Source organism: Paralichthys olivaceus, chromosome 4, assembly GCF_024713975.1.
Source record: "Paralichthys olivaceus isolate ysfri-2021 chromosome 4, ASM2471397v2, whole genome shotgun sequence".
Lineage (NCBI taxonomy): Eukaryota > Metazoa > Chordata > Actinopteri > Pleuronectiformes > Paralichthyidae > Paralichthys > Paralichthys olivaceus.
The window spans coordinates 17,692,271-17,714,476 of NC_091096.1; the positions used below are offsets into that span (position 1 = coordinate 17,692,271).

A 22,206-nucleotide genomic window follows, 5' to 3' on the forward strand; every position below is an offset into this window, starting at 1 on the left:
AGAGACAGAGCAGCTCATTTACCATTTAAGCTCGGTGAGTTTAGCCTCCATCTGGCCCAACATCACGATTGTGCCAGAGAAAGAGAAAGAGAGGAATGCCGCCCAGCCAGTCACATTAAAGACATTAAAATATGCTGGTGTTTACACGGACAATCCTGCCAGTAAATGTCTTCCACACCCATATTGGAGTTTTGGTCATGCAAATAAAATCGTTCATGATGGAACTGTGATTTTTTGTTTTTAAATCTGGTTTTACCTCAGTCAAAAACAAAAAACACCATAAAGGTTGGAATCAGTCTTTTGATTTGTCGACCCTTGAAGATTTTCAGTCTAAAAAGCACATCGTAAAATCACCAACCCTCTGCAGCTTTGGAGGGCGGGCTTGATTGCCTCGTCTGTTTTAGCTGCGATTTCTCTTCTGCCACAAAATAAGCAAAACTCCATCCAGAACTGGATTCAGGAAAACTATAGAAAGTGAATACACAGCCCAGACGTACAGTAATATACATGTTGTTTAGTGCAGGTCGGCAGCCAGTTCTCATCAATCTGATCTGAGTTTCTTTAAGTTCACCTGCAAAGCAGTTATGTGCTTTTGCATGCCCCGAATCAAAACACAGTAAAATGCTATGATAAAAGCATTACCAATTTTTTTTTAATCATTTCTTGGACGCTGCAGTTGAGATTAGTTCAGATAGGATCAGCTGAAACTAGGGTGGTGGCAGCTTTTTGATACAAGGACATGATAGAGAAGTGGCCAATGAGATCAAAGATAGAAGTTGACACACTAACCTCGGAATTTATTTGTTATGTAATGACTGCGTTTGTTTAAAACCAGACTGTCAATCAACATCCCGACTTTAGAGTAAAAGACGTTGCGGCTAAAAGCCAATAAATAACGACACAACATATGTATGAGGGTAATATTTTATTTACAAAAGTAATGATGTAGTGTTGGACCAGGGTTCATTTAAAGGTAATACTGGCCTTAAAACCAACTCCACTCCCATTACTGGACCATAAATGAACTGCTACATTTATTACTGAAATTCAATCTACACAAACTGACTTGATTCACCGAGTCTGACCTTGATGTTGTTATGGCGACATTTCAATCGTGACTGACGGAACAAACCTGATGTGAATATCTATGAATTTATGCATTAAAAAGCTGATTTCTCAGAATCTACACTGAGTACTGGTTTACTGCTAAGATGTTTATGACAAAATAACTTTCACGAAACACAAAAACCAAATGACCACAAACATGTTTTAACCTGTTTTAGGGCCAGACAAAAAAAACAATAATCCACACATCACAAATACATTATACTACAGCTCTGGTGCTAAAGTATGAAGATACTATGAAAGAAAGAATCAAAAAAAGACAAAAAAATCCAAGAAATACGAACCTTTGTGTTGTGTGTGTGTATATATATATAAATATATATATATATATATAAACTGTATATAAAGAGGATTTGTGACTCGCACATCCTCACCTAATCTTCACACATGAGGCCTGTACAGTTTAATTCTTTTGGCAATGAAATACGGTCGATGCCAACCAGAACAGAGTGAAGCAGTTTTCTGTGACAAACTGAAACATTAACCAACTCTCAGTGAGAACAGTAAAACCACACAATGTGAGGACTGCGGAGTTTGTAGCTGTGGAATAAAGCACTTAGTATGAAAGTACAGTTGGTGCACATAAGGGACGTCATTGTAAAATCAAGAGGGTAAAAAGATTCTGGTTCTGGGTTAAAATGAACTAAACTGCTTTAGTTGGGTCATTGTTGCTTTGACTGAATGTCATCATTAATGACCTCTGAAACATTTATGAGGAACTTTTCTAAAATGAGTTTTATCGTGTGATCAGGAATGTTATCAGGAGTTAAATCCACCGTGTAAGAAAAACATGTCCTCTCTGGGTTATATCTTTCTTGGACATCTGAGTCAAGACATCATCAGGACACGGAGCTAGTAGCATTCCTCTGCTGTTTTTCCCAGTGGTGCTGCAGTAAATAACATTCACAACAACATCACAATAAATACCTGAACTGACAATGGTGACAAATACAAAATAAAAGCATCCATCATGTGCTCAGTTGTGCTTATTATTTCCAATTGTTGGTCCCATGATTTTTAGTTTTCGTGACTGAATTTTTACGGTTCATGAGAATATTCATATTATTCTGAATCTTCCTGACACTGCAGTTCATAATACTGGATTATTATTGGCTGAATTTGACCTCTAATTTCAAACTGACCAGCCAGAGATGATTTACTCAATTACTAATAACTTATTACAATATTTAGGGCCAATTAACATGACTACATTTGTGGTATTGGCTGTGGTTTGTCTGACACTGCCTGTTAAAAAAGGCATTTTTTTTAAAAATACAACTAAAATCACCCTAATCACACCTTTAGGAATATTTAAATATATTACATGTACACATCCATGTAAAGGGCCTGGTCCAGACTCACACACTTGAGTCTTTACATCAATGTTTTGTGCCATTAAAAAAAGAAAACCTGCAGGAATCCTTCATCCTTAGTGTCACTTGGTTTTGATGTTGGTGGATTTCTGAGAAGAATCTGAAAAACTGCCTCAGAAATTCACAGCAGCTGTAGATAGATCAGTGCTCCGAGTCGCTAAAGCTCTGGTTGACAGGATGTGACAGTGAGAGCAGCTCGGAGACACCGGCGGTGTGAGGGTGGTGTGTTCAATGGCGCAGGAGTGACTGAATCAAGCCCTGGCCAGCTGACGGGTCGGTTTTAGTGGGTAACCATCATGCTGATTACTCCTCGGGTACTGATACTGTGGAGTAGCTGAGAGAATGGGACCTGCACACACACACACACCCAGGTTTGAGAGTAGATACACAGTAAAACTCAGTTTAACCCGTTTGAATTAGTAGATCAGAGTCTTACGAAACAAGTCTTACCTATAATTTAAAAGTATTAAAACCAAGATAAATGATATTTGGCAGCTATCCCTTTCAACTTGAGAAATACCAGGTTGCTGCTGTACTGGTCTGAACTTTGTCTTAAAGACTAAAAAGCAAAAGTAAAGTTCCCTGAAGCCCCTTTGTTGAATGTAACTCATCATTTTGCAGCCCAGTGAAGAAGGACCCTCATAAAAAAGCCGTCAATCCTTAAAACAAATAAATTTGAGCGGCAGCAAAACAAAATCATGGCCATAAAAATGCCAATAGGCTGTCCAGCACAATGTATGTCTCTCTCCGGCCTACCGTCCAGATGGTAATTAATGAAAAGCGGCCCAGCGATGCACTTAGGACGGAGCCACAGTGACAGTGGAGAGGATTCAATAGACATAGATCAGTGAAAGGTGCTGATCGCTCGTGCTCCAACTACACTGGGCACAAAGGAGAGCTTGTGTCCCGCAGGCACTTCATCTTAGTTCATATCCTGAGTCCACTGGGCCAGCCGGGGTTATGGCTCTCCAGGGACTGGAGCAAGATTACTATGATCGCTCTCACACTCCGAGTCCTCCTTCTGAAACCACAACATAGACACACACACACACAAGCACATACTCTTACCCTTGAGAAGGATCCAAGTCAATGGTCATTTGTCTTCAATGAAAAGAAGAGGAAAACGGGCTAAAGGAGAAACACAAAAACACACCAGAGTTACTCTGCGTGGTTGCTTTGTTCAGCTCCACATCATACATCCTTCTCAAACTGTTACCTTATGGTCTCCCATGCAGACATTAGGACCCAGTGTGTTGTAAACTATGCCCTTCTCACCATCATCCCTCTGAAAAGACACAATTCATTTCTGGGTCATTTGTATTAATACAGCAAATGAAAAGAAAACACAGTTGCTGAGATCGGCCCAGGTTAGAAAACACAACCGTACGATGATAACAACAATACTGTTCAAACTGGAACATGTTTTCCACTTTTTTCAAAGCTGATGCAAATAGTAGACAGAGTATTTCCCATTAAGTATCTAGACTGTGGCCGTTCACCACATTCTAATTTGTCCCAGTTTTACAATTAACCAGGTTTCTACATTTGCATATGTAATGCACTAACCTTTGGTTAGCTTTCTGATAAATAACATGTATTAAACTCAATGTGTATTAAACTATGGTCCATTAGCCAATTCACCTAATCTGACAACAAATAATCCATTCAGAAGTTTAAATCATTACTTATCTCTGCCAAGGAGGTCAGGTTTGAATTGCATGAAACTTAGTGGAAGTTGCCATTTCCTGAACATCTGGCTCAGCTGGCTCATGTGCTGGGCCTTCCCCCTTGAATGCTTGTTGTTGCCAAGATGTGTTTTAAAGTAGCAATTTACTTGTTTTTGTCACGTAGCACGTTTTACAACATTTCCTCCCTGATTGTCGAAAAACTCAATTAATTAATTTTTTCAAGTTTCACTTGAATGTTTTTTCTGCAAAAAAGGGGGATTTTTTGGGGCTATATTTTACACTGTGTGAAAATGATAACTGATGACATTCTGACAGTTTGGGATTTCAGCTATAAATACAACCACAGTAAGCACTGACTGACCCTGTGGATGAATTCCTGGGCAGTGTGTGACATGAGGATACGGTCACACCAGGCAGGACAGCGAGTGTTCATGTACTGGGTGGGTTTAGTGTACTCTTCACTGTAGGGGTAGCTGAGGATAAGAGCAGAGCAAACAAACTCAAAAGTCATGAGATGAATTCAAACAGAGTTGGGAGTTTCTAAACGCCGAACGTTTTCAGCGTTACCTCGGTGGAAACTTGATGTCCTCTTCTCTAATAACATCATGAAAGGCCGCGACTTCTTTGTCGTATTTCAGAAGCTGAGGAACAGAAGCCGTTACTGATCAGCGCTATGGAAATCTCAACACGTAAAGCAACAATCATGAGGTGAGTGAGTGTAACCTCAGTGCAGGTGAAAAGTCAATTCTCTGTCACAGTTATCAGTCTTGTTTACCTCTGTGCTTTTGTATTTACTGTGCTGTCACTCACACTGCATTATTTCCGCCGATAGGATCTAATCTATAATCTGCGAAGACGTGCCAGATAGTTGCTAAGCAGCATGTTCACTTGTAAGTTAGTTACATCATAAGAGTTTCTGTGAGGCTGCGGCAGAGCTGATGGGGTTTGTGTGGGTGAAAGTTGAGATGGCGCTCTCACCGACGGGACGTTGTCCTCCCTGAAATAGGCCTGGTGCAGGTAGGCAAACTGCTTCTCCTCAATTTGGAGCAACACCTGCACGAGAGGCAAAGCCAAGGGAGTCGAAAGCAGCACAAAAATCAAAATGTCAGCAATTTTCTTAACTGTTTTACTCACCTGGTGGTCATTGTCTTTTTCCTCCCAGATGATCTTCTCCACTTCGTTGCTGCTGTCCTTCTTCACTGTCTGAGCCTCTGCCTCAGTGGACAGATGCTGCTCACAGAACCACAAACACAAGGAAGGATTTGTGTTAAAATACCATAAAATGCCAGGCATTCTACACACACAAGTTTCAGCAGAAAACAACAGTTGTAATATTATATATATTACATACATATATATATATATATATAATGTACCTGGACTAGACTGAGTGTGTCCAGACGGAAGTTAAAATCTCCAAACAGGAAGAAAGGCAGAGGAGAGTAACGGCTGTCTGATATCCTGGAGACAAATCACACAGATTAAACCTTATTTGGAGTGTGTATATATTCACATTAATATAATAATCTACATATAATATATGTTTTTTATATATATATATGTATATATATCATATATAATGCATATTACATATAACATTTGTAGAGTTTATGTTCACAAGATATCAATGGATACAGCCCAAATTCACTCCTAGGTCAAATGACTCAGAGGCAAACTCCTCTACTTGCAATTAGAAAGAAGTCCATTGCTTTTTTCTCTTTTTTTTTTTATGAGTTTACCAATGTTTAACAAAAACAGCTAATGTTGGTATAAATGAGGTGAAATTAATCAGTAACCTGGAGAAAGACCGAAAAAGAAATAATCGTGTGGATGTAATAGTTCTGCATGTGATAACTTATTTATTCCTCACATTTGTTTCTGTAAAACTGGAAGAAGATTTATGTGCTTGTAAATTAGTGGTGTCATAATCCCAAGAAGGGATGGGCCAGCTGGTTCGACAAGACACAGAAAAAAAGCAGATTCTTCCTGTCGAGCGTTTTACAGTAATGTTAACACACAGCTTCAGGACCGACCTGTTGATGACATATCTCAGAGCGTTTTTGCGGTTGGCTGAGTAAATGGAAGGACTGGTTTCACAGGCAGTGAGATTGGAGGCATCATGGAACAGGTGGACGTTGACCAGGTCCAAACCTCTGTGAAAAACACACACACACACACACACACACACACACACACACACACACACACACACACACACAGACACAATTAAGTGATATGAGGCAGGTGAAGAAAGACGCACCAGAGGCCAGTATGCATGTAGGCGTGTTATAATGTGTGCTCCAACACAGGTGTCATTGCGAAGCTTTCTTATCAGCAAGTGCACTCGTGTTAAGTCCGAGTCCACAAACAAGCACATTTGTCTTTTGTGTCGAGCATTCACTCCTTTTCTTCAGCTGTCACTGGGAGACAATTAATGTGCGCCCAACACGCGGGCTGTGTTGACTCACAACGTGATGCAGTGGCACATGGACTGTGGTCTCCTTTTGTTATTACCCCCATGTAAAGCCACGGCCGAGCAAACAGTGACTACACTACTCAGGCTACAGCAGCAGCACAGTGCGTTTTATTCATTTTCAATCAGTGTCAGAAATACATTCTTATTAGTAAATACAAATATCAATCTTCATCAGGGCAACATACTTGATTGGCTACATATACTGTATGTGTTCAATAGCTGATTACTGGTAGGTTTAGTACCCAAACTAAAGGAATAATTCCAGTTCTTGAAAAACATTGGGGTGGGGTCAACACAGAGTATATTATTAACTTGAGTTTGAGCTGCTGCTGCAGCAGCAGTGGATCACTGTTCCTAAACATGAAGACAGCTCAAACAACAAAAGAGGGAAGGCTAGGAGTTAAACCTCGCAATTTTTTTTTGTATGCATTGAAATGCTTTGGAATGTCAGATCAGATGTTTATTAATTAACATTTTATGAATTCCACATTATTATATTTATGTAATGTTAAACCTGCATTTACTGTGTTTTTTGCCGAGTGGGTTCACCTGCTTTCACATCCAGAATACACCTGGCTATAAGGTTCCCTTTGTTTTAGCTCTGTTTTGGTCTCCACCAAGTGCTGAAGGAAATATCAGCATCTTTAGCAGCTCAACTACATTCACCAGCGAGTTGCTAAATGTCACTGTCTGCTGTTTGGTGTTGGAAATGAAGAGTTAATCAGAGCTTCATCACAAAAAACAGCTGCATCTGAAAACAACTCTGATCAGACAGTGAACCAAAACGGTCTATTTGGGTAATAATTCCCATTTTTGTGTTGATTATATCTTCTTTCAATTTAAAAAGAACATTTTCATGTCTTACAGTAAGATTTGTTTTTCAAAACGTATGGTAAGTTTGTTGTGGGAGTGGGTCAGAGCTGGACATTGAAAGCAAAATCCTTAACATATAACTGATGCTTAATTTTCTTTGAGCTTTCATTTACGATGACCTTGACATCTTCGTGAGGTTAATCAATGACCCAACACTGATGTTGGCAGCGGCTTTCAGATTTGTTCAGAAGCTTTCTGGTAACAGGAGAGGCAGTTTCGTTATGTGTCATCAGAGGAGCGTTCCAATAAATGCAGAAGTCCAAAAAGAACCAAAACTGAAAGCGGTTTAGTTTGACTGTTGACTGTGAATTCAAGGTGAGGTCTGTGCACGGTACATACTGATTGTGGATGATCCAGCGGGTCCTCATGAAGCCCTTTCTGGACCACTTGAACTGTAACACAGATAGGTTAGAGTGAGTCAGTAAACAGCAGCACTCCAAATGTTTGAAGGGCCAAACTGATAATTATTGATTCTCCCACATAATTTGTCTCATCTCCCTGACAGAGCAGGCAGACGGCCTAAAGCCCCAGTAGACTCATTTGTCCCAACAACATCTCCCTTCGGCCCACACGTACCCCTCCCTACACCTGCACACGGGTGCAGCCACACACAGATGCACTCTCATGCGTGCGTACTCACATCAGGCCAGAAATTCTTTGGGAATTTTTCTTTCTCCACTGTGGTGACCCCGTCCAGAGAGCCCACGTACTTGCTCTGCCCTGACACCGCTTTAAAATCCTTAACTGCACGGAGAGGGAGAGAGATGGGGGGAGAGAAGCGTGACATGTAAAAGAGTGAGAAAACATGCAAACAGCAATCAATAAACTGGTGTTAACCTCATCACAGCGGCATACGTGATGAGGGAATCTATAAGCGAGCCATTAGACTGCGTTTGGCGAGCAACAATCGGTTTGGGGCCACGCGGCGAGTGGCAGCTCCGGGATGTTTATGGTTCTTCCATAAGCTTTTCTGAGGAGCTTTTTCACACCTAACGTGACTGGACTATGCAGCAGGAAAATAACAGCTCCACTTTGAATTCAGGTTCTTTGCAAATACATGGCCAGGTGGGGCGGCCATCAAAGTGTCGTTACACACCGAGAACTGCTTTGCTCTGGTTTACAAAAAACGACCAATCATACAAAATTGTGAAGTGATAAAAGCAGAGTGGTTAACATTGAGATAATACTACTACCTTTGTTTTTACAAAGACAGAAGGGGCATAATTCTATCATCAGTTAATGAATAATAAAAAAAAAAAAACCACATAATTAATGAAACATGTTAGAATTCAAGAAGTTTTTACCATTGAAGTCATATTGATAGATGTCTTTCAGTGTCTTGTGGATGAAGTACATGCTGCCCAGAGCCTGTGGAGAGACAGAAATAAAGAGTGTTCAAATTTTACAATATCTGATAAATGCAGCTGGGAGAGATATGAGAGTTATCGTATGCAAGATCAGTTTCAGTTAAATCACTTAGGAACTGAAGCATCTAAAAAAATGCGAGACAAATCACACAAAAGTGGAACATTACTCGTGTTATTTTTGTCAACACCTTTACTTTGAGACAGCTGCTGCAAGGAAAAGCAAGAAAATGACCAAAAGCTAAATTGTTGCAGTGTTGAATTTGGTGCGATTTGGACGTGTGATACCTTCAATACTAATAAACTTTAAATAAGCAGGTGACCGGTGCTCTGTGGCAGTGGCGGCCGTTGTCGATCATGACAGCGGCAACAACAATTGATCCTCCAGTTCCTGGTTCTGCATACTTAGTCAAGCACAGAACTTTGAATATAAACAGCTCTTTGTGCAGCAGCAGTGGCTTCAGGGTTCTGTGGACTGAGTCCTGCAGTCAGACTCAATTACTGCAGGTCACTTTTATAGTTTCAGAAAGAGAGCTGCAACCAGCATCTAACTGAACCAGTATTTTTAATGTAGTAAATCTATGGAGGGCCGAAACACATGCACTACATATATTTTCATGTTCAAAATGCACATTAAAGTTAATACAGTTATTTAATATTTTAGACTTTTAAAGGAAACGATAGATCTGTATTTGACTTATCGAGAGAGGCTTCTCAGCCGTGATCCATCCACGTTCAAACATGGATCTACTGTTGAATTAACTATTCCCAGCTAGTCTGGGAATATTTAACACTCTTTTGAAGTGAAAAGTTGCAATTTGAAATGTTCGAGGTAACAACAGAATTATTTCTTAAATATTCTAAACACAGTAAAATGATGGCGTCCTAAACATGACTGTTATGGAATGTTCATAGACACTGCCTCTTGTCCTCTCTGGGGCATAGTGCAACAGGCTGTTGTGTTTGGGAAGCGTGAGAGTTAGGTGAAGGTCAAAGCCTTCACTCCCTAGACATCACAGATATGAGACTGCGTAAGCAACTAGAAAATACTGATTGTTTAGGAACAAGCAATCTCATAGATTAAATAATCTGTTGCGGTTTAAAGTGTGACTGCAGGAAAGCGGAATATATACACACTCCAAATAAGGTTTAATCTGTGTGATTTGTTTCCAGGATATCAGACAGCAGTTACTCTCCTCTGCCTTTCTTCCTGTTTGGAGACTTTAACTTCCGTCCGGACACACTCAGTCTAGTCCAGGTACATTATATATATATATATATATATATATATATATATATATGTATGTAATATATAGCGGACAGAATATGAGAGAGCATCATGCACAGATGGATGAATTCTGATTTTCTCTTTGGCCAAGCTTCAATAAATATTTCAGCATTAGACATCAAAGGGCTCCTGAATACTGTCTTCATTGATGAGTTGACCATTGATCAGCAGATTTTCCACAACAATGACCTTTTTCAAATTGGAACTTCAAACTTCATAAAAACATTAGATATGTCCAGTTTTTTAAATTCAACAATAGCAGTTTTCTCTGCAGTGATTAACAATGAAACCAATGTCAGAAACAGGAGGAATCATCTCAGCTGCTGCAGTGATGGATTGAGTTGTTTTATTCCCCCATCATGTGAGTTGAATTGTGAGCCTTATATTGAACGATACAGTACGACACAGTTTATCGTTACTCTCCCAAAGACACATGAAACTTTAAAAAGAATTTAGCCGCACAAAGCCGACGCGCGGCTGCACAACACATCCACATGCTATCCCTCAGACACACACTTCAGCGCCCAATCATCCCTGACGTGGTGCTGACAATTTTTAATGTACTAACTGCCTGCTCCACTGATCTGATTAATCACGCCCCGCAAGATCAATAGAGACAGAAAATTAAAACAATTTAAAAGGTATTAAGCAGTAGGCTAGCTGTCTGCCAGTGCTGCTGCTGTGACTGGAGGAGAAGGGGGGGGGCGAGGAAGAAAAATAAGCCAGGGCTCGAAGGGCTCAGGGCGTGACGAGCCACGGCGCCCCCCCACCCCTTCCCCATCCAGCCAGAGAATGAGAGATCTCTCCCTGAAGAGATCATTTATCTTCAGTGCCAAAGTCCTCCTCATTTAATAAAATGGAAGAGTCTCCATTGTCGGCTCCAGTGAGCGGCAATTAGTGACCAACTTGTCCAAACTGAGGGAGCGAGGTTAGAGCAAGGCCAGAGATCTTTTCTTCAGGTTGGAGCCTGACAGTTTTCTTTTGTTTTTAACTAAACCAAATAAAACACAAATATTTCTGAGGAGCAGGTCTGGAAAAAGTCAAAATATTATTTTAGCTAAAATGAAAACAATAAAAAGTACACTTATTATTCTTGTGGGAAAATCAAGGATGATATTTAGATAATTAGCTATTTTAAAAAAAACTAAGCGTGGCCTTGTTTATGTTGGATCAGTAACAACACTGTGCTCAAACCGTGCAGCAGGCACACATGCACACACTCAAACACAGATACACATTCTCCTCCACATACTCTGCCAAACACCTATCTTCATCAATCAGGTTTGTGCACAGTTTAATAAAAAAATATTGACTTACAAGTGATTTTTTATCAAAACACCATTTGTACTGGGAATGCATGCAAGTCAGCCCCCTCCACTCCTGCAGCCCTGAGAGGAGAACCCCCCAAACTCTCTCTTGGCCACATAACTGATGATCTGCAGCCAGGGGGAAACAAATTGAAAATCAATGCGGGTGGCACCGACGAAATGAGAATGAGGCATTAGGAGCGGCGGTGGGGGGGGGGGGCGCAACCCTCTCAGGGCAAAAAGTGGAGGGTGCGAACACTCGGAGCGCAGGGGAAACTTAGTCCCAGCTGTCTTCCAACCCCCTCGCACACTTTATTTATCGTGCACAAATAGGCTGGGATCAATAGTTTTAATCTGGAGTTAAATGTATTGAGTTTGGCCTGGCCGGCCCCCCCACACGCACACACCTGGCCATTGACTTCCCCCTTTTTTACTTCACACACCTACAGTCTACAGATGCTGCCACTGACCCCTACTGTCACACATGCAGTGTGAGGGAATCACCTGGGAGGAGTGAGGGTTAATAGTTTAAGAAGTACGCAGCCACTTTTCTCTTCAGGGGAGGCGTTACCACCCAAACCAGCGCACAAACTAACACCGGCCCTGTTCACACTGGTATTAACATCTGTCCTGAGACATCTGTGGTCAGCGTCAAGCCTTTCTGTTCACTTCTGGCATTAAAATGCATCATGAATGTGTCTCCTGTTGCTTGTGATTGGATCTCACTCTGTATGCAAATGATCACTTGCTTCATTTCTGTTCACAAAGACCAAATTATAATGTTTTTACCCAGTTTAGAGATTACAAATGTGTCTGATGACAGTGTCTCTGTGTGTGTGTGTGTGTGTGTGTGTGTGTGTGTGTGAGTGAGAGAGAGAGAAACAGAGAGTGAGTGTAGTCAGGAGGGGCTGATGAATGACTGTGCGCAGACATATTTTACCAATTCAAGAAAAAGTATCGATCATGATGTGGTAATCAGTGTTTACACAGATAATGTGGCGGTGGCCACAAACAAATCAATGTAGGGTCACTAAGAATCACAAAAAAACATCGAAACAGGGACGAATCAGAGGACGTCAGCTGAGCAGTTGGTTCTCATTTGTGGCCCAGGACACATTTGCGTCTACCCAGCAGAAAGAATGTGGGCAGAATGTGGATGTCAGGACGCATCGGGGTGCATTCACACCTAAAATGAACACTGTCCATATCACTCAAGATGGGTGCTAATACCACATCTGAACGGAATCCCTGAAAAACACTTGAGGAACAATAACAAACACAATTCGATCATACAAAAGATGCTGAAAACAGCCTCATGCTGTGTGAGGTCACTATTAGAATCGACGTCAGGAAAGATGTGTCAGATCAAGGTCGTTCTCATGACCCAGGGTGACGTCCCGGCGGTTGTTATGACCAGCTGACTTCAGCTATGCAGACAGTCTCTGGGTGCCACGATATATGATGATAAAGAGATGTAAAGGTATGAAACAACAAACCTGTCTTTAAAATACCTCCCGCCGGTGCCAGGTCTGTCCCCACATTATGTAACTACTACAATTTTATTTTCATTGTGTATCTGAGATCTACGTGCCTTACATAAGAATTTGTTTTGCATACTTGACACAGAAGAAAACAGATTCCTGTTCGAGGATGAATCAGTTCCCCCACAAAATAAAACAAATGTCAACAACGCATTTTTTTCAGCGTAACTGTATCGCATCCATCTGCACAGGAACACAGACGTACTCACACACGCAGACACAAGCCCGCACTCTCGTTGCAAACCCTGTTTTACTCATATATCTCAAATTCACAGTCTTCATCAGGAAAAGCAAACTTTCACTGAGACATACAGGACAGTCTCTGTTTGATCAGACATCCCATAATACCCATTTTGCTTTATCAAAAAAAGAATTGTTTTGATACTGTCAAAATGACTTTGTGGTCAGATTACCAACATTTTATGAGCACAGTGTTTCACTCCAGATCTTTGATTGAATTTGACTGAATGTCCATCTCAGCCTGCACGTTGTCACCTTCAGTATCAGGAAGTAAACCTATAAATGTGTTAAATACACACATATATTCTAAGTCAACATTCTCTGATAGGGAAGTTAAAATTTGTGTTACACACCGAAAAGCAGTATTTACGACGCTTCACTGTGCTCTGCAACCAGCAGTCGCTCCAACGCCCACTGAGCACTAACATGGAGGAGGACTCCATCTAGTGGGAGCAGGTGTGAACTACTCCGACTTGTCTGAGGAATCAGTGTTTCTTACTGTAAAGCTGTCCTCTGCTTGGAACCGGTTGTCCACATAGATGCACACCCTGTTGTAGTCTTTCATTTCCTGGTTGGACTCAATGCTCCTGGAAACAACACAACACAACAGATCAGTCAGGAGGCGACACCACAAACTAAAAAGCTTGTTCCTGTGGATGAAGAGTGGAAGAGATTAGACCATTAATCTGCAACAATTATTAGATTCAGATTCAGACTTTTTATTCATCCCACAGACGGGAAATGTTCCTATTGCAGTTGCATAAAGTACACATATGTAAAAAAGAAAAAGAAATGAAAATAAAATTTAAATTAAACTATAAAATTATAAACATCAGACAGAAACTAAGTTACATACATATAAATAGCAGAATTGCACTTGTGATATATATGGTAGAGATTAGGGTTATTTAATAGTTTTAAAGCATTTTTAAAACTGTGTCTTTTTGGGCTTTAGGAAAATGTGATTAGTATTTGAAGTATTTCAAACGGAACTAGTAGAGTGTGCACACTGCTGCCAAAGCCCAACAGTCCTCTTAAGCAATATGTAACTTTGGCCACTAGAGGTCTCTCAATCAAAACATTAACAATGAACCAAGTTTGATGATGCTGTGAAGCAGCATGGGATCATGGGACTTTTTGTATTCGCCACCAATTTTCACCCATAATTTTCTTGGGTCACTTGGCTCCCCTGTGCATTTGGACTTTACTGGGAGAGCTTCAGTGACAGTACATGCAGCAAATGATAATGAATCTTTGTGATCCATTACAACTGACCAATACAAACAACGGAAGGAAAAACAATCGACTGACTAACTGGCTGGTCATGTGTTCTTAAAGTTTCAGCCGAGAGGAGCGAAGCCACAGGCAAAGCTGCTATGATGCAGTTAAACACGACAAAAATGAAATGTCCTATTCCCTTGAGAAAAAGTTTGGATTTCTCTGGTATGAACAGTGTTGAAACTATTTTGGATAATGTAAGCAAACAAGTCAACAAAATAAATAACATAGGTCTGGTTGTTTTTAGACATTCTAATGAATTGTTGCATATTATATTACATTCAATCAAGCAGCACCAAATTTCACACACACACAGATCAGTCTTCTAAATGTACTTGATTTTTCAACAAGGTAAATTCTTCTTCATGAAAGAAATGACAAAACTGCCCTCACAGTCTTGCAATCAAAGGAAGTGAAAAGTGAAAAGGGTTTTTCCTTGGCCCATCACCCACAGGCCTCAAGTTTCAATAAAATTCAGTTCAGTGTTTGCGTAATCCTGCTACCAACCGAAAAACCGCAGTGAAAATATGACCTCGTTAGTTATGTATGGTAACAATGTTGGTCAGTAGAGAATAATCCAACAAATTATAACAAGTTATGTTTTTGTCAGAGCTTGCTTTTTTTTGTCCGTCTGTCTTTTAGTTCACAACAAATTGCTGGTCGTTTTAACGGATGTGGTATGGGACAGAGAAAAACACATCCCATTTTGGTGTGGAGCCAGATCAGGGAGGGGATCCAGGACGTTTTCAATGATTTCTCAGAGAATAATTCATGGATCTTGATGTAAAAATATCAGACATGTTAATGAGACTGATATTTATGAGTGTGTGCAATGTGGTGCAGATGCAAATAAAAAACAGGATCTTTTCAGATTGACTGCTGGGCCTTGGCAGAGGTATGTGATTGAATCAAAGACAACGGAAGGGAAGAATATGACTTAACAGACAACGTGGATCATGAATTGTGCACATGAATCTTACCTGAAGAAGTTTTCTGCATGGCCCATGTTCACCATGTAGTCCTTCCCTCCCACCTCCTGGAAGTGCAGGGCGATGAACTGAGGCTTGTAGCTGTGGACGGTCTGCAACAAAGCGTAGCGAGCAGGTCTCAGTGTACACGTCTGACATTCCAGAGGAATGAGGAGTGAAGAGGGTCAACGCCGTGTGTTACAGGATGAAGTTAACCATCCATTAGAGGTCATGTGGACTTTTTCTCTAATTGAGTATCTGTGCTGGGCCCAGTGTGGCTTTGTTATCACTTATCAGCACAGTATCTGTTTTCCAGAGGCACATGCAGCAGTTGTTTCAGTTGGAATATCATCAGAGCGATGATGCAGCCGCAGCCTACAAAAAAGTGAGCTAGAAACAACTGTGTGTGACAAATGTGTTTTTGCCTGAACTGGACCAGACTGAGAGCAAAGTCTAAGAGCAACATATGCAAATGTTTGAATCTATGAATTATTGATCCAAACCTTGGAGGCCAAAACTTACCTTATACAGCTCTAGTAACCATTCACTTTGGATTTCACCCAACTGTAAAATGACAGAGAGAAAAACAAATCATCAAAACCCTGCATTCAACCTGTAAGAGACCAAATCAAAGAGTAATCCATCTTCATTTTTTTATGGTCACTGTGGGATCAGTCAACAAAACATTAACATATCATTTCCGTGGAGAAAATAGAATTAATAATGGCAAACATGTCAGCAAACAGCTACCTAATACCACATAAAGCATTTAGCATTATAATTCCTTGCCCAGGAAAAAAAACTGTCAAAAACAAACCTGAATATATAAATAACACTTCTGATTAAATCATTTGAATTAAGTGAACATAGATAGTAACTTTTCCTTTAACCTCAAATCAGGAGACTAAAGACAAAGTAAGTTAAAACTTTGTTTTTTTTTTTAGAAAACTACAATTTGATTTCTTTTACAAGCATAATTCGTTTTTCTTCTCCTTAGTTTTTCTTTCTTTCTTTTTCTTTAATCCAGTGAACTTTTCAATTTCCTCTCATCAGAGGATCAATCTAAAGGTTTATGTGGCGCCGGCCATTTCACCCAAATACCTTCAGTACCTGCATCTACGCCATAAGGAAGCACCAGCCATTGCATACAGTGTTAATCTCCATATACTCTACATAGACATCTTGATCACCCCCTGGTGGCTGGCTGCAGTATAGGCCATCTGACATCCTAACCCTAACTAAATTAGCTGGTTCCTGCTAAAAAAAACTTGTTAACATTCAGTTCATCATACTGGTAAATTTGGGGACCATATAAAACCAAATAATAATAAAAGTATTAAAACCTTATCACAGCTTGTGGGTTTGAATTCCATTCCCAACTAATAGAAAGACAGGTCAAATGGAAAACAAGCTGTCATAATCTCAGACAGGTAATACTCAGGGCAGGGTTAATACAAACAATAAGGATTGTCTAGAAATATTATCCTGTTCGTTCCACTGGCTGTATGTTCCAGGAAGTGAAGCTGCACCTGTTTTAATCTGGCCATGGTCCACACACCAGGGATGGGTGTTGAGGGTGCGTTTAATATTGTATGGCCACTTTACAGTGGAGCATACTGTAAAACATGTATGAGAAAAGCAGCTGGCAGATAAACTCTATACACAGAAATGTGTCCAACCAGGCTGAGGGTTAATCTGCATATCCCTGTCTGTGAGGAGAAACAGGTAGACTCCCTCCGACACAGAAGATATTAAAGATGCACAGGGTTGGAAAAAGTTGGATATTTGTTAGTTTAAAGCAACGCTATGTAACTTTTACTAAGCTGCGCCTGCTGCAGTCACACATGGTGAATTATTCTGCAGGGCTCCATGTACGAGTGATGGTTCTCATGTAGTGAAAAAACAAAGCCTATAAATCTAATATTCCGACTTCATGAACAAAAAGCACTGCTACAGTCACAAATACACCAAACTCTTGATTTTCAATAACTTCGAAGTCTTTTTTTTTTTTTTTTTTACAGATCTACAGTTAAACATCACATTTGAACTTGCTGGGTCTGATTGTAGCAGTTCAAGCTGCGACTATCAAGAAAATGCGCTCAGACTGAGGGGGAGAACTGAAGTGGCACCTTTCCCCCAATTCCAACTAAGTGCACCATAAAACTACTTCCTTGTTTGGTAAAAAAAACGTAGCTGGGCGTTGCACCTAAAAATATTTGGTTGATGGACTGGCAAACTATGGCTGTATTTCATCTTTTGCCCACTATCAGGTGGGACTCGTTCAAGCCCCCCCCTCAGCCCTCTAAAGGATAAGGGAAATATAGATAATGGATGAATGGATTGTCACATAATATCTGGATTTTGAGATTTCCTTGTCTGAATGTGATATTGTTATTCTCAGCAGTAATGTGGGGAAATATATATCCATTTTGACAGAGAAAAACAACTTGGGTGTGAAAAATATTTCTGTGAAATTAAATGGGTTTTTTTCTGATGGTGAACAAATTTATTACAGTTCTGATTCTCATGCCAAAGACTCCTCCTTAACTCTTAACTTTATCTTAACTTAACTTGCCTCTCTACAGTGATAGGCAGTAAATCAATTGTCCTGTCAACTAAACATTGTCATGTTGTTGTTCACACGCCCGCCTCATACTTCTGAGATGCCAGGTGCATTCATCCCACCAGAGAAATGACTTTGCATAGTGTATTTGCATGATGGTTGCAGCGTGGGTGACTGCAGCTTGGCCACGGTGACCTGAGTGACTCCTCTTTAATTATTTGTCCATGAAAACAAAAGCGTTTAGAGAAGGTTCACACTACAATTACGTCCACAATGCAATTATGCTTTCTTAATAAAATATCAGAGACATAAGTGGACACTGCAAATTAGTATAGAAAAACCTGACACACCTAAAATCCAGCAACAAAACAGCACATTCCTGCCATCTGTGGCAAGAGGTGAGCCATGTGTCAGACAACAGGTCCAGACACGTTGAACAGGAGATGTGGTGTGTGAGCTTTCCCAGCCGCACTGTTCTAAAGTCATTGTTACTCATGACGAATCCAGCCTGTTGATCTATTTCAGACTATGTTGGTCCAAGATGTCCATACACAAAATTAGCTATAAAGTATTTTGCAATACGAAGTAGGTGAATAGTTGTCTAATCATTTGTAAAAGTAAAGGGAAAGAAAAATATCAGCCCCTTAGGTCTATACGAGGATGCTGTGCCATTGAAATGTGGAACGGAAGCAGCCATGAGAGTCGAGCGTCTCGCTGGCTGAGCAGCTCCTGCACTGTGCAGCAAGAGGATTTATCCTGTGAGGTGCTTAAGGACTGGCCCTTATCCCGAAGTTTGAGTGAATGTTTAGCGTTTGTTTATAGAAATAGAGGGGCCTAAGTGAGTAGAAAGGCTCCACTCCCCTGGGGGAAGATACTCATCTGTTTACATATTTCCCACAATGGGATCTAACATGTTTTCATTGGAGCAAGATCGGGCAACCGGAAACATGGTCCGGAGCCAAATTTCCATGAGCGTAAGAGCCCCTCCTCCCTCCTCTGTCTAAAAGTTTCATCAAGCCAGTCAAGGCCAAAATACAGACCACTGGATACTTAGCCAGGCATTTAGAATACAGGCAGATCTACTTAATCCCTTTTTGGAAAAAACTCAGAGTTGGCTATAAACTTACATAACAATATATGGTGATAACAGTGAAGCTGTAAACACAGTAAAGTACGAGAAAGATAAGTTGCTGATAATAATAGACAGAATGTGAGAGGTGATGATGATACAGGAGGGTCACATCTGGAGAGGGTCCCCACTGAGGGTCATGTTATAGATCTTTGATACAGTGGGAGAAGTTAAAAACTTTTATGCAGAAGTCACATGAAGTAAACTGAATTAAGACGTTTATATTTGCTGACCCGTGTTGTGACCTGTCAGATTCTGGGACTTTTAAAACCTTTATTTAACCAGGCACTCTCTTTCATACAGTATTAAAATAAGTCTGATAGGCAGCACCAAAACATTTTAATCCATTCTTAACACATATTTGAATTAATATTACATCCTGCCTGTTGCGCCACCTCTCACCTGAACGCTCCTGAGATGTCTGTGTTGCTGTGAACACGCCTGATCGAAGTATCTCCTGTTGCGTAAAGAAAGTCTAGACCCAACCGTGCGAACGTTCTCTGGAGTTAATGTTTAAAAACGCCTTGAGTACAAGATAATGTAATGAACTAGATTCAATTAGCCAAATTGTTTGTTTTTCTGAAAATAAACTGTGGTAAATGACATAAAGCAAATACTTTTAAATGGTGTCTTGTAATTTAGTGTTACCTGTTTGTCAGACGTTTACTCAGAATTCTTTACAGTGTATATTTAGGTATCAACAGCAGTTTTACAATACAATATTGACAATTTTTTTGCCATGTGTTTACTGAAGATTCTTTAGAGTGTATGTTTAGGTAGCAACAGCAATTTTATATCATGTTATATTTAACTTTTTGCCAGATGTCTACTGTAAGGCAAGGCAATTGTATTAATAAAGCACTTGCCAAACACAGAGGTAGATTCAGCGTGCTGTAAATTCTTTGGTGTGTACATTCAGGTACCAAAAGTAATTTAACAGAACTTTTTTTTGTCTGGTGTTTATGGTAAATTCAACAGAGAGTGTTAACAGCATACGTATAAGTACACACAACAATTTTACCATATGTTATTGGCTACTTTTTTGTCATGTTTACCATAAATTCTAGAGGTTTTTTTACGGTGTATGATTCACACCTGTCTATACATTATGATTGTTGTTACATGTGACCTCTCAGGGTCACAGGGTTTTGAAATGTGACCTCTCAGGGTCAGAGTCTGTGACATGCAGCATCTTTTCCCCTCCTCACTCTTGTTGAGGCTTAAGAACAGAGGCTGTTTGCACCTTGTTAAGCCCAATGAGACCAATTGTGATTTGTGAATATGGGCTGTACAAATCAAATGTGACTGATTGATTGACTGACTGATTGACTGACTGATTGATTGACTGATTGATTGATTGACTGATTGACTGATTGACTGATTGATTGATTGACTGATTGACTGATTGATGGGACTGTGCATCTTCGCACTTGTAACTTTGTTAATGAGCGGCAGCGGATGAATACTACAGAGAACATGTGACTGACAGCTGACAGGAAAACTCCGCTGTGGCAGAACATGAGTTACAACGACGAGAGTGTGAGCGGAGCCCGCTGAAGGTAAAGCCCGGCCCGTGTGAGCCTGTCGGCGCTAAGTCTAATCCCCTGGCGCCGCTGCGGCCGGTGTAGTTTTAATGTCGCGGACTACTCACATTGTCGAAGAGCGAGCCCACGTTCGCGGTGACGAGCAGCACATCGGTGAACGAGTCCATGTCGGAGGAGAAGATCCACCTCCGCGAGTCCGGGGAGGGGGTGGAGGGAGGGGGGGGACTCCGCAGCAGTCGGCGGGGAGAGGAGCGCGTCCAGGCCCGAAGCAGCAGCGGCTCCTGCCCCGGGAGCTTACCGAGGCTTGACCCGAGAGAGAGAGAGGGGGAGAGGCGGGAGGAATCCGGTGTGGACGGTTCAAGCGCGCACCGGCATCTCACTGCTCACCCTCCTGCTGCTTCCTGATGTTTCCTGATGGCTGCTGCTCTTCATCACACACCGGAGTCATGTCCATCGTCGAGTTGCTGTACCAGGCTTCATGGATTTCCTCCTCCTCCCCCACCTCCTCCTCCTCCTGCTGCTCCTGGTTAATTGGACTAGTGGCTTCTTAGCAGACTTAGACCGGACGGTGCATCTGCTGCCTCCTGCACAAACCCCCGCTCACTGTACTGCTGCTGTGAAGCGAGCTGCTCCGCCCACACGTCTGTGGCACTCTTCCTCAAGTTCAGTCACAACCTCGACTCACATGCATCAAATGTTAGCTCGTGGACTTCAGCAGCCCCCCCCCCCCATCGTAAAAAAAAAAAACACAAATCTGCAGGAAATCCCAGTCTCACAAACGTCTGCATTTGACTTTTACTGCACCTCGACCAACTAACCCAATATCTGAATCACTAAATTCCACTTTATTTTTACAGAAATAACCTGATATAATAACATGATCACCTGAGGCCATCTAAAATACCTGAAGGGCTCTAAACTCACCCCTCCACATACCACAGGCTCTGAGTTTCTGAGGAAGTCAGACATGTTTATCTCGTCAAACCCTTTTTTTCTTGGAATGAATCATCCTTTCGCTACAGGAGCACCTGTCTAATCTATTCTCTGGTTTAAATGCTTAAAAGCAGTGCAGATCTAAGCTTTTTCTAAGTCAAGGGTCATAAAGGGGCCACAATTTACACAGAGGGGTTGATTCATAGACTGTATATAAAGAGGGTTGATTATATGTTCAACATCCATCCACAATTCCTGATTAAGTAAGGTGCACGTTTAAAGGTTCCGTGTGTAAGTGGACCTATCGGCAGAAATACAAAATAATCGTAATGTTTCAACTAGAGTGCGATCAACTGAATTGTACGAGTTGTTTTCTTTACCCTAGAATGAGCTGTTTATATTTAAATACTTTATATTTACATCGGGAGCGGGTCCTTTCTACGGAGGCCGCCATGTTTTTTACAGTCATACAATCTGGACAAACAAGTTTTTATGACAACTGAAGGCTACCACAGG

The 22,206-nt window shown here is 40.9% G+C and overlaps 1 protein-coding gene across 2 annotated transcripts; it reads right to left on the minus strand.

The window, feature by feature from the left end:
• Nucleotides 1–910: 910 nt before the first annotated feature.
• inpp5l (inositol polyphosphate-5-phosphatase L) lies at nucleotides 911–21,479 on the minus strand. 2 transcript variants are annotated; one of them, XM_069524012.1, is made up of 16 exons: nucleotides 20,865–21,479; nucleotides 16,044–16,085; nucleotides 15,534–15,634; nucleotides 13,775–13,862; nucleotides 8,840–8,903; nucleotides 8,176–8,279; nucleotides 7,875–7,927; nucleotides 6,220–6,339; nucleotides 5,563–5,647; nucleotides 5,321–5,416; nucleotides 5,165–5,239; nucleotides 4,754–4,827; nucleotides 4,548–4,659; nucleotides 3,715–3,783; nucleotides 3,567–3,626; nucleotides 911–2,847 (listed from the first exon to the last, which is right to left on the minus strand). In XM_069524012.1, the coding sequence occupies exons 1-15, from the start codon at nucleotides 20,922–20,924 to the stop codon at nucleotides 3,585–3,587; spliced, it is 1,185 nt and encodes a 394-aa protein (XP_069380113.1). In that variant the 5' UTR covers nucleotides 20,925–21,479; the 3' UTR covers nucleotides 911–2,847; nucleotides 3,567–3,584. The 2 variants fall into 2 exon arrangements, with proteins under 2 accessions (XP_069380113.1, XP_069380114.1); XM_069524013.1 differs by having other exon boundaries at nucleotides 911–2,012; nucleotides 20,865–21,433.
• Nucleotides 21,480–22,206: the final 727 nt, after the last annotated feature.